At 39.4% G+C, this 15,912-nt stretch overlaps 1 protein-coding gene across 2 annotated transcripts in view; it reads left to right on the forward strand.

Moving 5' to 3' along the window:
* IL13RA1 (interleukin 13 receptor subunit alpha 1) overlaps positions 1-15,912 on the forward strand; it is a 78,352-nt gene that overhangs the window by 44,023 nt on the left and 18,417 nt on the right. For both annotated transcript variants that reach the window (XM_034949439.3, XM_034949438.3), the window contains exons 9-10: positions 2,783-2,879; positions 5,335-5,419. In XM_034949439.3, coding sequence (XP_034805330.1) covers positions 2,783-2,879; positions 5,335-5,419 — 182 coding nt within the window. The remainder of the gene's footprint in view (positions 1-2,782; positions 2,880-5,334; positions 5,420-15,912) is intronic.

Raw genomic sequence — 15,912 nt, forward strand, 5'->3', positions numbered from 1 at the left:
CCTTCATGATGCTGAGATGCCATGTTAGATTCTCCAAGTCCAAGAGTGGAAGGGATCCCTATAGAGACTCATTTTCAACCCCTACCAGAGGAAGAGATTGAGAGACCTAGCAACATCAAATAACTCAATCAAGATCAGGCAGCTGGCAAGTGGTTCCTGACGCTAAGGCTAGAGCTTTTGCCACTACAGTACAGTGGTTTTCTTTTCTTTGTGGGGAGGGTGGGTTGGGATGGAGAGTGAGACCCACAAATTATCTGCAGAGGCATGGAGGGGTGTGGGAGAACATATTTGTTAAATATGCAGATAGATGAGGAGGCACCAACCCCAGAGATTCTGACACAGTAATGCTGGGGTGAGATGCTTGAAACTGTGTTTTAACAAACTCCTCTGGAGATTCCCGTATTCTCTCAAATTTGGAAATCACTACCCTGAACCTGGTTGGGCCTGAAGCAGTCACCTGAGTCCAGTTTTTCAGATAGTAATTTGTTCCCAGGGACAGTGACACCATAATGTTGCAGGTTTGGTCTGGCACTCTGCCTTAAATATAGTATGCTCTAATGACTTGTGGAATGAATTTTTTAAAAAATCACTATCTCTGGGCTGGGCGCCATGGCTCATGCCTATAATCCCATCACTTTGGGAGGCTGAGGCGGGTGGATCACTTGAGGTCAGGAGTACAAGACCACTCTGGCCAACATGGTGAAACCCTGTCTCTACTGAAATATAAAAATAAGCTGGACATGGTGGCAGACGCCTGTAGTTCTAGCTCCCGGGAGGCTGAGGCAGGAGAATCGCTTGAACCCGGGAGGCGGAGGTTGCAGTGAGTCGAGATCGCGCCACTGCACTCCAGCCTGGGTGACAGAGTGAGACTCTGTCTCAAAAAAATTAAATTAAAAAAAATCACTATGTCTGGAAAACTAGTTGGTGTACAGATTTGTAGGACAGGGTTTGTGTCGATTTATTTGATATTTTAGTATAACAGCAAACAGGCAAACTTTACCAGATACTGTGTAGAAATTTGAAAATGTGAGGCCAGTTTGTACAGTTCAGAGGGAATGCTTTTTAACTGTAGAATCAGATAGCTGGAAGGGATCTTTGAGGGAAAGTAATTTCCCTAGTCACATCTATGTCTCCTGGCTCAGTCTTCTTTGTCATTTAATCTGTGTGTGTGGGTGTGTGCGCGCGCACACGTGCGTACTTACAAAGGGCTTCATTCATACCTTTTCTCTTGGATCTGGAAAAATTTTTTTATGTTTTCCAATGAGATACATTTGTAGTAATCATATTTGAATCAATGCTAAGGTATATATAGTCTTATATGTAAACTAGAATCTTAACATTATTTGAATCTTGGAGATAATGTTAAAAGTCTTAGCTAAAATGATTCCATTGATTTTATTGATTGACTAACATCAATCAATATGTTTAAAGTTATTCTAAGAAGCAATATTTTTATTTAAAAAAACCTTTCTTTCATGGCAAAATAGCTTAAAAGAACTTTTAAAAAAAACCCTATGTGATATGTTCCAGTTTATTTGCTAAAAGCAAACAGTTATTTGGTATTTGTCAGACAGAATTCTTCAGTGCCTGCTTTCTATTATAGCTATTTTCCAGTTACCACTCATTCGTTTATACTCCTTCCTTTAAAGCAGCGCAAGATCTTGAAGTTTTTTTTTTATCAGTTAAGAAATATTGGATTGTATTGGATAGTATACATAGTTTAGTCTGTTTGTTCTCTGAAAGTTACTGAACAATGGACAATGGGCATGTCACTGACATCCGTCTCAGATCTTCTGGGACAACTATGATTTAAGAGATTCTATCTCATTATTACAGATACCAAAAAAATAGTTGGGTAATTCCAGTGTGTTGGCTTTCCAACTCCTGAACACTACACAATTTTATTATCAGTTTTTGTATGGTGATTTTAGGCTATGAAAACATTATTTTATGTACATAGAGAAATTTTTATTATGAATGTTTGAGCTCACTAGCCCAGCCCTCCTCTATTTTGAAAAAGAGAGTTTACTACATTTTTTACTATGTAGTTGAAAACAACATGTATTTTGTCATTTTTAGAATGGTCAGTCTATTTCTATAAAATTTTAAATGTGGCTGGGCGCAGTGGCTCATGCCTGTAATCCCAGCAATTTGTGAGGCCGAGGCAGACAGAACACTTGAGGTCAAGAGTTTAAGACCAGCCTGGCCCAAATAGGGAAACCCCGTCTCTACTAAAAATACAAAAATTAACTCGGTGTGGTGGTGTGCGCCTGTAGTCCCAGCTACTCAGGAGGCTGAGGCAGGAGAATCACTTGAAACATGGAGGCGGAGGTTGCAGTGAGCCAAGATCGTGCTATTGCACTCCAGCCTGGGTGACAGAGTGAGAGACTCTGTCTCAAAACAAACAAACAAACAAAAGTTTAAATGAGACCATCAAATTTAAGGGATTCTGATTCAGATTAAATTAATGAATATGGTTCCAGGCCCTAGTCTCTGAGTTTTTGAAAGAGAATAAAGCTTATGTTTGTCTTTTAAAAAATATCCTAATTTCAGGTAATCTTTTAGGTATTTGCTCGCCTAGGGAAGTTCAGGCACCAGAGGAGGACTTTTTTTTAAAAACTATTAATTTAACAGAAGATAAGATAATTGAAGAGCTTGGGAAAATAGGTTGGGGGAGGGAGCAGAAATATTTGTGATCTTACTAGCTAACAGAATTGCTGCTTGGTTTATTACTAAAAGGGTTTTATTTCTCAAGTCTTTCTGTTTGCTTTTCATTCTCCAGGTAAGAAGCGCAATTCCACACTCTACATAACCATGTTACTCATTGTTCCAGTCATCGTCGCAGGTGCAATCATAGTACTTCTGCTTTACCTAAAAAGGTAAGGTAGCTGCCCAGGCAGGTTTTGCAGTTTCTGATAGCCTGTTTGCTGTGGTTATTACTTTTAGTGCTTGTGTTTTATGTCTGCCCAGTGTATTAGAAGCATGTTGCCTGTAAGTGGCTTTCGGGAGTATGACATGACAAGGAAGTATTACCACGCCCACTTTCTTTTCTTTTCTTTCTTTTTTTTTTTTTCCTGAGATGGAGTCTCTGTTGCCCAGGCTGGAGCGCAGTGGTGTGATCTCGGCTCACTGCAGCCTCCAGCTCCTGGGTTCAAGCAATTCTCCTGCCTCAGCCTCCCGAATAGCTGCGATTACAGGTGCCCACCACCACGCCCGGCTAATTTTTTTGTATTTTTAGTAGACAGGGTTTCACCATGTTGGCCAGGCTGGTCTCAAACTCCTGACCTCAAGTGATCCACCCTCCTCAGCCTCCCAAAGTGCTGGGATTATAGGCATGAGCCACTGCACCCGGCCGCTATGCCCACTTTCTAATGAAAACCATGTTGGATTAGTTTTCCAGGGCTCCCTGCTCAAGCACTGCTCCCTTTGCATGTGTTTAGGATTGTTGAATAGGTCCTATGTTCACATAATACTCTTTCAAATGCCTAATCTATCAAGTTAGTCAGTAGTTCTTAGAATGAAGTTTTAGAAATGGAGACCTTTACTAATAAAATGACTTGTCTGGTATTAATGCAAAGTAGGCTACTACTTAATATTGTGGGAAAGAGAACTTCATCAAGTTGTCATGAATGTATGGTATCCATTCCTTGAGAATATTTTATTTTCTCTATCTCATTATAGGACTGTTATTTGCTCTTGTAGTAAATAACTAAGGTTGGAATAAGGTTATTAAGTTGGATCCAGAACCAATATTTTATCATTATTTCAACATTTATTCAACATATATATATACTCTCTCTATATATGTATATTTTTTGAGTGCCTATTTGTGAACCAGGCACTGTTCTAAGTGCTAAAGTTACAGCAGTGAACAGGACAAAGTCCTCATCTACATTCTAGAGGGAAAGATACACACATGCACATACACACACACACACACACAAAATAAATAATAAATACTATAATTTCACGTAGAAGTATAATTGACAGTAGTGGGGTATGGCTAGGAGGTGATAGGAGGTGCATTTTATGTAGGATGTCACCGAGAAAGTGACATTTGAGGAGAGACTCCCAGTAATGTAAAGGAGTGAGTCATTCAGATATTCGAGGAAAGAGCACTCCAGGCCATGGGAACAGCAAATGCAAAGTCCCCAAGGCTGAAATGCGCTTGGTTTGTTTGGCTGGAGTGGAGAGTGCAGGGTAGAGAGTGGCAGCGAGGGAGGACAGAGGTTGGCCAACCAGATCACGCAGGCCATGGCAAGGAACTGAGATTTTATTCTAAGCATGATGAGGAGCATTGGAGAGTTTTGAGCAGAGTAGGCACATGGTCTGAGTTACTGTCATAAAGGATTATTGTAGTTGCTGAGTGAAGAACTGACTTGGGCAAAAGTGGAAGCCGATGGAGTAGTTCGGAGGCATTGCAGTGTTTTGGCAGAAAGATGAGGATAACCTATACTAGGGGGTTAGCAATGGAGATAGCAAGAAGTGGTCAGAAATAGTATATATTTTGAGAGTAGAATTGATAAGACTTGCTGTTAGTTGCCTGTCTGTGGAGGTATGAAGGTAATTAAGGATTCAGAGATACCTCTTAGATTTTTGGCTTGAGCAACTGAGTGAATGCTGGTGCCATGTACTGAGACAGAGAAGGCTGTGAGGAGAGCTGGGTTTGAGGGAAAGATAAGGACTTCAGTTTTGCATATGTTAAGTTTGAGATGCTTATTAGATATCCAAATAAGGATGTTAAATAAGCGATTTTGTGCATGAATCTGGAGTTGAAGGGAGAGGTCTGGGCTGAAGATCTAATTTTGGGAATCCTCGGCATGTGAATGGATTTAAAGCCTAAAGACCGAAAGGAGTGCTCATAAAGTGAACGAGATAGACAAGAAGACAAAAAACTGAATCCTGGGGCACATCCATGGACACTCACTGGGAGATGGAGGCAAGCTATAAGATTGAAAAATGGAGAGAAGTAGGAAGGAAAAAGAAACAGGAATGTATCCTGTTCTCAGATTATTCTTTTCAAAATTATACAGAGCAAGTGCCCATCTGGTCTCTTAAAAGTAGAGTAGCATATTATTTAGATGATAGGGTATAAGTAATTCATTTATTCTGATGGTCCCTGTGCTCCACCTATGGGAAAGAGTAGAACTTAATGCCCTTAGAACATTGATTTTTGTGTACCCTATTTTAGAAATTTCTTCACAACTGCTTTGTCAATAAAGATGACTTGTGTACCATGTCTTTTGTCCATGCCTTCTTTTAATATGGTGGTATTTATGTGGGACACTCCTATGGACTGGAAGGTTTGAATAAAATGTCTCTGTTTTCTTAAAGGCTCAAGATTATTATATTCCCTCCAATTCCTGATCCTGGCAAGATTTTTAAAGAAATGTTTGGAGACCAGAATGATGATACTCTGGTAAGAACAGATTTCATGGGGCTTGAAATGTTTTTTTTTTTTTTTTTTGGAAGCTATGGGATTTTTAAAAAAAATGTGGTAAGGTATCCATAACATAAAATTTATTATTTTAATCATTTTTAAGTATACAGTTCAGGCTGGGTGTGGCAGCTCACGCCTGTAATCCCAACACTTTGGGAGGCTGAGGCAGGAGGATCACTTGAGACCAGCCTGGACAGCATGCCACTGCACCCAGCTAATTTTTATATTTTTTTGCGAGATCTCATTTCCACAAAATATATAAAAATTAGCCGGGTGCAGCGGCATGCACCTGTGGTCCCAGCTACTCAGGAGATTGAGGTGGGAGGATCCCTTGAGCCCAGGAGTTCAAGGTTGCAGTGAGCCATGATCATGCCACTGCATTCCAGCCTGGATGACAGAGCGAGACTCTCTAAAAAATAAAATATATGTGTGTGTGTGTGTGTATATATATATATATATATATATATATATATACACACACACAGTTTAGTGTCATTAAATACATTTATAAGTTGTGCAACCGTCGCCACTATCTCTTTCCAGAAATTTTTCATCATCCCAAATAGAAACTGTGGCTGTTAAACAATAATTCCCCATCCCCTCATTCCTCCCACCCCTGGTAACCTCTATTCTACTTCTTGTCTCTATGAATTAAATATTCTAGATACCTCCTGTATGTGAAATCATGCAATAATTTGTCCTTTTGTGTCTGGCTTATTTCATTTACCATAATGTTTTAAAGGTTCATTCATGTTGTAGCATGTATCAGAATTTCCTTTTGAAATTGGTTCTTCTAAAGTACAATTTATTTTTAAAAATTTGAAGGAGAGCTGATTTAAAATATAGTATCTGAGGCCAAGCATACCAGTTAAAAAGTCTTCAGAATACTTTGCTCATCTTATATAACTGGGCTCCATTCTCTCTCTGGTTAGGAGACATATTTTGTCAAAACATGCAGGAAGAAGGGCCTCCTTTATGAAGCTAGCCTAATGAGCAGGCCTTCTGACTCTTGGATAATTTAAAAAACTTGATGTGGGGAAATATAAACATAGGGTAAGCAATTGAAATGCATTGTGTTCATGTTGTTTCTTGGAAGGCTAGACTCCAAAGATATAGAAATGGAGCAGCCCTACCCCAACTGTTATAGTTGGTTTCCTGCAGATTCTCATGCTAGAATTTGTGGCCAGAAAACCTAAGACATTATGGGAACAAAAGGGTTTGAGGCTTCTAACTTTAGTTGGATTTATCATCCACCCTACTGAAATAATAAAGACACCAAATGAAATAAATATTATTATCATTGTGTATATCTTAAAGGAATAATAACAAGCATAGGGCAGTTAATTTAGGGAAGTAGTACTGCATAGTAGATAATAGCCTGATTTCTGGAGTCAGATTGTCTGGATTCATATCCCTGCTGTGTCATTTACCATCTTTTTGACCTTGGATAATTTTCTTAGCTTCTCTGTGACTCAATTTTTTCATTAGTAAAATGGAGGTAACAATAGCACCTGCCTCATAGTGTTGTTATGTGGATTAACTTAATACCCAACAGTTAATTGAATGGAAACTGCTTAGCCTACCTGGTACCTTGTAAGTGCTTAGTAAGTGTTAGTGATTAGTATTACTATTTTTTTTTTTTTTTTTTTTTTTTTTTGAGACGGAGTCTCGCTCTGTCGCCCAGGCTGGAGTGCAGTGGCGCGATCTCGGCTCACTGCAAGCTCCGCCTCCTGGGTTCACGCCATTCTCCTGCCTCAGCCTCCCGAGTAGCTGGGACTACAGGCGCCCGCTACCACGCCCGGCTAATTTTTTGTATTTTTAGTAGAGACGGGGTTTCACCGTGTTAGCCAGGATGGTCTCGATCTCCTGACCTCGTGATCCGCCCGCCTCGGCCTCCCAAAGTGCTGGGATTACAGGCGTGAGCCACCGCGCCCGGCCGATTAGTATTACTATTGATAATAATTTATTTTTATCTTTAATTCCCAAATAATTATTGTAATAATGGGTGATTCTCAATGGTAGTGATGATATTTGGTTAGGGAAGGAAGGCAGAGAGGCAAATATGCTATCAGAAGAGGATTCATTTGGATCACTTTTTAACCAGGTCATCTTCACAGACAGTAGATAACTCTGCCAGACCCTGGGAGTCAGGGCATGTAGACCCAGAAGTTAGGTACCTGATGAGGAAATTGTATGCTGTATCTGGAGCGAGTATGATAGCTATGGTTCTCCAACTTTAGTTGAGTCACAGTCAACTGGAGTGCTTACAAGAAATACAGATTTCTGGACCCTACTTCCAATTCCCTGACCTGACCTGATTTGGCAGGTCAGGGACGAGTTCTAGGACTCTGCATATTTAACAGGAGCCCACAGATGATCCCTGTCCTGCTAAGAGAGTCTGTGGACCACACTTTGAAAATCAGTGATAAAGATATTTACCCCTGTCTCTTACTTCATTTCACCAGCTGTGATAGATGCTGGAGGTTGGGAATTGTACAAGTACTCTAACAACTTTCACCAGCTATTGAAAGTCTACTATGTGTCAGACAATGTATTAAGTGCTTTGCCTATATTACCTTATTGAATCTTCATAACCACCCTATGGAGAAGATGCTGTTGGTATTATTTTACAGATGAGGAAATGGAGCCCCAATGAGGTTAAGCAATTTAGCTGCAGTCACACAGCTAGTTGGCGGTAAGGTGGAATTTGACCCAGGGCTGTCTTATGCTAGACTTCTCTTGGTCTTTCTACTAGGCTGCATTGCCTCTTGTAAGATAGAATGCTTGTCCTGAAGAACCTCACCATCTTCTAAGACATCTGTATGACAGAAGTAGAGGGTTGGGATAGGGGATTTCTGAGAAAAAGATTTAGGGTTGTATTATGAATAGCTTTAAATGGGAAGATATTGGCATGTCTTGTATATATTAATGGCACTTTTCATGCACTGCTGGTGGGCCTGTAAAATGATAGATATCCTTTCTGGAGGGCAAACTGGTAAAATGTAACAGGAATCTTTGAGCCTATGATTATACTTTTAGGAACCAATTTTGAGGAAATGATCCAACAATGGCACAAGAGTGGTCAATGCGGCATTTGCTTTTAACATGAAAAATTAGAAGCCAATGAAACATAACGATTGAGAATTAGTGTAAAAAAATATAAGTTAGGTTTTCAAAGCATTTAATGTTATAACAAAATACTCAAAATACAGGAGTAAGAAACTTACCATAAACATGTAGTATATTACAATCATAATTTTTATCAAAAATGCATTAATATATACATAGAACGAGGGGAAGGAAATGGGTCCGAATGAATGATCATTTCTAGGCAAAGGGATTGTGGGTAACTGATATTACTCTCTCTCTACCTTTCTAAAATCTCCAGATTGCCTATAGTGAGCATGTACTACTTTTATAATAAAAGAAACCCTGTACAAGTCATTAAGGGAAAAAGAAAATACTGTAGTCATCCAGGTCTGAGAGATAATAGGAACTTGAACTTAGGTGGTAGCAGAGGAGATTGACGTAAGAGACATTATTAAAGGAAATCAACTCATTATGACTTGGTGAGTCTGTGTGGGTGATGAGAGGTAGGGAGAGTAAAAAATAATTTCAGGTTTTCAAGTCTGAGTAATAGAGTGAATGATGGTAACATTGACAGCAAAATCAGATCAATTATCTTTCTCAGAGATGGGAAAATTGCTTTTTTCAATTTGCTGTCTAGAGGATAATATGTTGTTTTTGTCCCGATGAGTCAGATAATTCTGTAATTTGGTGACGCAAATACACTGACAATATGGACCATTAAAAGCACAAGGTATTTTTGTTTTGTCCATTGCAGACCATTAAACAAAATCAGTTCTTTAAAACTAAAAGTATAATAAAAATTCCAGATATGGGGAAGGGTAAGAGAACAAATTTTTATGTCGGCTTTTAACCAAATGAAAAAAATCTGCTTTCTTCACATGGCATCAATTCTCACAAATTGAACTGCATATGCTGCATACTCTTTTACTTCTAGCATCATTGAATTATTGAATGAACATAGCCCTAGAGGTCATCTAATGAGGTGGATGTTGACATGTTTAATTATTTCCCTTTAATTATAAATGTTCAAAACTCGAGATTCTCACTCATCTCCCTCTCTTTAGAGATGGGGACATGAGGAGCCACAGAGAAGTTTCTCAAGGACTGTCACTGTGTTAAGCCAATCTTGTATTGCTATAAAGACATACCTGAAACTGGGTAATTTATAAATAAAAGAGGTTTAATTAGCTCATGGTTCTGCAGGCTTCACAGGAACTGTGGTGCCAGCATCTGCTTCTGGTGAGTATCTCAGGAAGCTTACAGTCATGGTGGAAAGTGAAGGGGGAGCAGGCATCTTACGTGGTGAGAGTGGGAACAAGAGGGGGTAGGAGGTGCCATACACTTTTAAACAGCTCTCATGAGAACTCACTGTTGTGATGACAGCATTCAGCCATGAGGGATCCACCCCTATGACCCAAACACTTCCCACCAGGCCACACTTCCAACATTGGGGATTACAATTCAGTATGAAATTTGGCAGGGACATATATCCAAACTGTCAGTCACATAGAGAGGCAACTGCAAAACCTGGACTAGAACCCATATAGCCCAAAGTTACCAACTTCCCATCCAAATAAATAATCTTGTCCTTTTTTAAACACTGTCTTCTTCCACACTGCACCATTAATAGTTGTTCTTATAAAAACTTATTTAGTTATGGCCATGAATAAGTTAAATCTTCAGTATAGTTTTCCTTAAAGTTACTCGTGTTTTGATGATGTTTTCTTCATTACTGTAGTAATGTTTTGGCCAACAGCATTTCTTTCTGTTGCTTTGCTATTTGCCTTTTCCTTGTGACTAATTGGGCTTCTGGCCATATTGAGGGGAGGTAAGGGGAGTTGCAGAGGGAATTGCTTCTCCTCTCTATCTGCATTTCTCTTATCCATAAAAAAAAATATGTTCTCCCCCTGCTTCTTGGAAACCAATTCTTATTTTCAGCATTGTGCCATTTTTATATTCTTGTTCAGAAAGGAGCTTTTTAAACATGGGGATAACATCCAAATACTGCTGATTGTTATTTTTTACTTCAGTGTGTATCTTTTTGAGATGGAGTCTCACTCTATATCACTCAGGCTGGAGTGCAGTGGCACGATCTTGGCTCACTGCAAACTTTGCCTCCCAGGTTCAAGTGATTCTCCTGCCTCAGCCTCCCGAGTAGCTGGGACTACAGGTGGTGCCACCATGCCTGGCTAATTTTTGTAATTTTAGTAGAAATGGGGTTTTGCCATGTTGGCCAGGCTGGTCTCGAACTCCTGACCTCAGGTGATCCGCCCGCCTTGGCCTCCCAAAGTGCTGGGATTACAGGCGCGAGCCACCACGCCCAGCCTCAATATTTATCTTTAAAAGCTAAGAATGCTTTCCTACATAGCCAAAATAGCATTACTGTACTTTAAAAATTATTAATTCCTTAATTTCATCTAATACTCAGTCCATATTCAAGTATTTCCAACTGCCCAAATTGTCAGGAGACAGATATTATCCAGTCATCTCACCACTGACCACTAAGACAGTGGTTGAGATTGACCACTATATTTAAGGTGATATAACAGCATGTCCCCTCCTGCCATCTGCACTTATTTCCCCATTGCTTCAACACAGATAATCTGTGTAGTGTTATGCTAGCACCTTGTCAAGTCTTCAGCTAATGCTTTTTACATCAGTTGATATCCTTGCTTGAATCAGTAATTTCCTTAGGGGTTGGGTTGAATATTACAGTTTTTCTCTTTCTATCATTTCTACATTTACTTTTCTTTTTTTTTTCTTTTGAGACAGGATCTTGCTCTGTCACCGAGGCTGGAGGGCAGTGATGCAACCTCTGCTCACTGTGGCCTCGACCTCCTGAGCTCAAGCAGTTTTCCTGCCTCAGCCTCCTGAATAGCTGGGACTATAGTCATGTGCCACCACACTCAGCTAATTTTAAAATTTCTTTTGTAGAGACAAGGTCTCACTATGTTGCCCAGGCTGGTCTCGAATTTCTAGGGTCAAGCGATCCTCTTGCCTCAGCCTCCCAAAGTGCTGGGACTACAGGCATGAGTCACCGTGCCTGGCCCATTTCTACACTTATTAGCTGACAGGTATCTATAAAGCGCTGCTTTCAGTCATCAACTGAGCTCTTTAGTTGTTCTGAAATTCAGTTCCTACTAAAAAGGCAAGATGCATATTTAATCATTTCCCTTTATTTATCCATTAAGGTGAGGAGTTGGATTAATAGACACCTCACAGTACCAAGTTGTTCCTCTCCATATCACCACATTCAACTTGGTGTTTTTTTGTTTTTGTTTTTTTTTTTGAGACAGCGTCTCACTGTGTTGCCCAGGCTGGAGTACAGTGGTGCAAACATGGTTCACTGCAGCCTCAACCTCCTGGGCTGAGGCAATCTTCTGACCTCAGCCTCCCAAGTAGCTGGGAATACAGGTGTGCACTACCACGCCCAGCTAATTTTTTTTTTTTTTTTTGGTACGAATGGGGTTTTGCCATGTTGCCCAGGCTAGTCTCAAACTCCTGGGCTCAAATGATCTGCCTGCCTTGGCCTCCCAAAGTGCTGGGATTACAGGCATGAGCTACCGTGCCGAGCCTCAACTTGTTCTTTTTCAAGTTGCAATGATTTTAAGGTGTGGAGATCTACAATTCATTTTGTATAACTTTCTGTTTTGAATGTTAATCTGAAGAGAGACTGGGGCATGAAATAGGTAGACTTGTATACCAAAGGCCAGTGTTTTTGCATGGGGCTAAGGTACATGAAGCTCACTTCACTTCTGTAGACAATCCACTCTGGAAAATATCTTAACCAAATCTTGAAAGTAATCTTAAGTTGAGACTTGATATTTCATTGTACTACCAAATTTATGCCTTTAAATTATAAAAACCTATATAACATGCTGTTTTTCTAGGCTCAGATAATTACCAACTAAAAGCCAGTTGTGTAAGTCCCCTAATCACTGATTTTCTTCATCTATGATGTTTTTCATCTTTGGCCATTACTCTGTTGTTGATTACTTTGTTTTTAAAATTGGCGGTAAGGATTGAATTTTGGGCTGGTAATTGTGTGGATTTGTTTATTTTTTTCTACAAGTGGTTTAAAAATTAGACAGGCATATAATTCACAGAATTGAATAATAGGAAAGAGCCATTGCATTTATTTCTTTTACCTTACATGGACATATTCATAGAAGCAGTACTCAGGAAAAGGCCACTGTGTTGATAAAGGGTGGAAATGAGAGTAATTCAAATTTTGGGGATGAAAAAAGGCAATCAGAAAGATTAATGTATTCTGAGAAGCCCTTTCTGTTGTAGTGTTCACCTCATTAAAACAAATTGCTTTTTTCTTGTCCAGCACAGCCAAGTGTTGGTCTAATGACCGGAAACAAAAGTAATTTTCAGGGTGCATTTTTAATAGTTATACAGTTTTTATTTGTGAAAAATCCATATTACACACACACACACACACACACGCTTCACCACTATACATTCATGCATTTTTTAAATTAAAACTTTTTTTTTTTTTCTGATCACTTGGGAGGCTGAGGCAAGCGGATCACCTGAGGTCAGGAGTTCGAGACCAACCTGGCCAACATGGTGAAACCCCGTCTACTAAAAATACAAAATTGACCAGGCATGGTGATGCATGCCTGTAATCCCAGCTACTTGGGAGGCTGAGGCAGGAGAATCGCTTAAGCCTGGGAGGCGGAGGTTGTAATGAGCCGAGATTGAGCCACTGCACTCCAGCCTGGGCGACAAAAATGAGACTCTGTCTCAAAAAAAAAACACATATATATATGTGTGTATATATATATATATATGTGTGTGTGTGTGTGTATATATATACACATATATATATACATATATACATATATATATTCTTTTAAAAGCAATATACATTTAGTATAGATAAATTAGAACTACAGATAGTCAAGAGAGAAAGACAAAATCACTCTTAATCCTGTCACCCAGATATAACTATCTTTAATGGTATGTGAACAACATAGGGAAACTGAAATACCTTTAGTGATAAATGGAGTAATAGCAACCACAATAATAATAGTTCATACTTATGAAACCTTTACTATGTGTCTTAATAACACTGTCATATTGAATTGTATTTGAATGTAACAAATGAGAATTAAAGGAATTTCTGAACTTTTGATATAAAATAAATTTTAATGATGATTGAAAAGATATTTTTCCATATGCTCTCCCCATTTGCTCCCCATTTTTAAAGTTGTTGAACATCTCCATTGTGTCCTCATATAGAGCCCTCATTTAGTCTTACTTCAGTGTGTGGAGATACACTTGATGCTCACTACCATTTTTTATGTCAACATTGCTCCAGTCATTTGGGTTGTTTGAAGCTCGAAAGTTTTCTCAGGAAGTATTCATGGGACCGGCATTTCCTGAATTATTTACAAATTGATGGAATTTGCTACATTTATCATTGAAAGTCATTTTGGCAAAATATAAAATCCATGGCTCATAGGTCCTGCCTTGCGTATCTTAAATGTGTCATCCATTTTCTTCTGGCGTAATATGTTTTGTCAGAGTCAGCAGACAATATAATTTTCCTCCTGTATTAAAACACTTGGTCTTTTTGGCTGGTTGTCAAAGGATTTTTTTCTTCAAAGTCCAATAATTTTACCAGAATATGTGTTGGTGTTGTGATTTTTTGCGGTGTATGGTGTGCTTTCTCAGTATGTAATTTTAGATCTTTTTTTTTTAATTTTAGTAAAAGTTTCTTCACTTACAGATTTTAGTTATTCTCTTCCCATGTTTTCTTTGACCTTTCACATCTTTTTTGTTTTGGCACAGGGTCTTGCTCTGTTGCCTGGGCTGGAGTATGGTGGCACCATGATAGCTTATTGCAGCCTCCAACATCTGGGCTCAAGTGATCCTCCCAACTCAGCCTCCTGAATAGCTGGGACAGGCATGTGCCACCATGCCTGGCTAATTTTTAAATTTTTTTTAGAGATGCGGTCTTGCTGTGTTGCCCAGTCTGGTCTTGAACTACTGGCTTCAAGTTATTCCCCCACCTGGAACTTCTAGAGTTCAGGAATTATAGGTGTGAGCCGCTGCACCCAGCCCTTCCAGCCCTTTCACATCCTCTTGAATAATTTTCATCCACCTTCATTTCATTTTTGTTAAAAAATCCTACTTTTTAATCTATTTAAGATCTTATCTGATGATATGTTGTGTTTATTTGCCCTGTGTTTCTTCTAGCTTAGTCTTCAATTTTGAAATGATTATTTTCCTTTACTTTTATTTTGTTTTATTTTTTGAGATGGAGTCTCACTCCATCGCCCAGGCTGGAGTGCAGTGGTGCGATCTTGGCTCACTGCAAACTCCGCCTCCCAGGTTCAAGTGATTCTCCTGCCTCAGCCTCCCAAGTAGCTGGGATTACAGGCACATGCCACCATGCCTGGCTAATTTTGTATTGTTATTAGAGATGGGGTTGCACCATGTTGGCCAGGCTGGTCTCGAACCCCTGACCTCAAGTGATCCACCCACCTTGACCTCCCAAAGTGCTGGGATTACAAGCATGAGCCACTGCGCCCGGCCTTCTTTTACTTTTAATTCTTCTGTGAGTTTTGTCATCCAATTTCTGAGTTGTTTATATTGACTTTTAATATATTCTTCTACATTGTTTACTTTTTTTCATATCATGTAACTTTTAAAATATACTTCAGCTAGTTTTGAAATATTAGGTTGTAGTTTTCATCTATTTTGTGGATATATCGTTCTGTTTTAATTCTGTAAGAGTATTATTCTGTGGCTCATTTTTATTTTATTCTTTAATTTTAAACATTTTTTATTTTAAAAATAATTGTCACTTTGGGAGGCTGAGGCAGACAGATCACAAGGTCAGGAGTTCAAGACCAGCTTGGCCAACATAGCAAAACCCCGTCTCTACTAAAAATACAAAAAAATTAGCCAGGCTTGGTGGCGGGTGCCTGTAATCCCAGCTACTTGGGTGGCTGAGGCAAAGAGAATCGCTTGAACCTGGAGGCAGAAGTTGCAGTGAGCCAAGATCACGCCTCTGCACTCCAGCCCAGGCAACAGTGTGAGACTCCATCTCAAAAAAAAAAAAAATTATTTTTTTTGTAGAGGTGGGGTTTCACCATATTGCCCAGGCTGGTCTCAAATTCCTGGGCTCAAGCAATCCTCCTGCCTTGGCCTCCCAAAGTGCTGGGATTATAGGCATGAACAACCACACTTGGCTTCTGTTGTTCATTTTTGTATGAAATCAGTTTCCTGAGCTTTTAGAAGGAGGCTTGATTGAGACAAGTTGTTTTTTTCCCTAATTTTATGGCTGTAGAGCTCCATCCTCTAGTGAATTACATTCTGAAATCTCCTGGCCCTTTCTGTCTACCTTTCTGCTTTGATCTAGGCTT

Source organism: Pan paniscus, chromosome X, assembly GCF_029289425.2.
Source record: "Pan paniscus chromosome X, NHGRI_mPanPan1-v2.0_pri, whole genome shotgun sequence".
NCBI classification, from domain to species: Eukaryota; Metazoa; Chordata; class Mammalia; order Primates; family Hominidae; genus Pan; species Pan paniscus.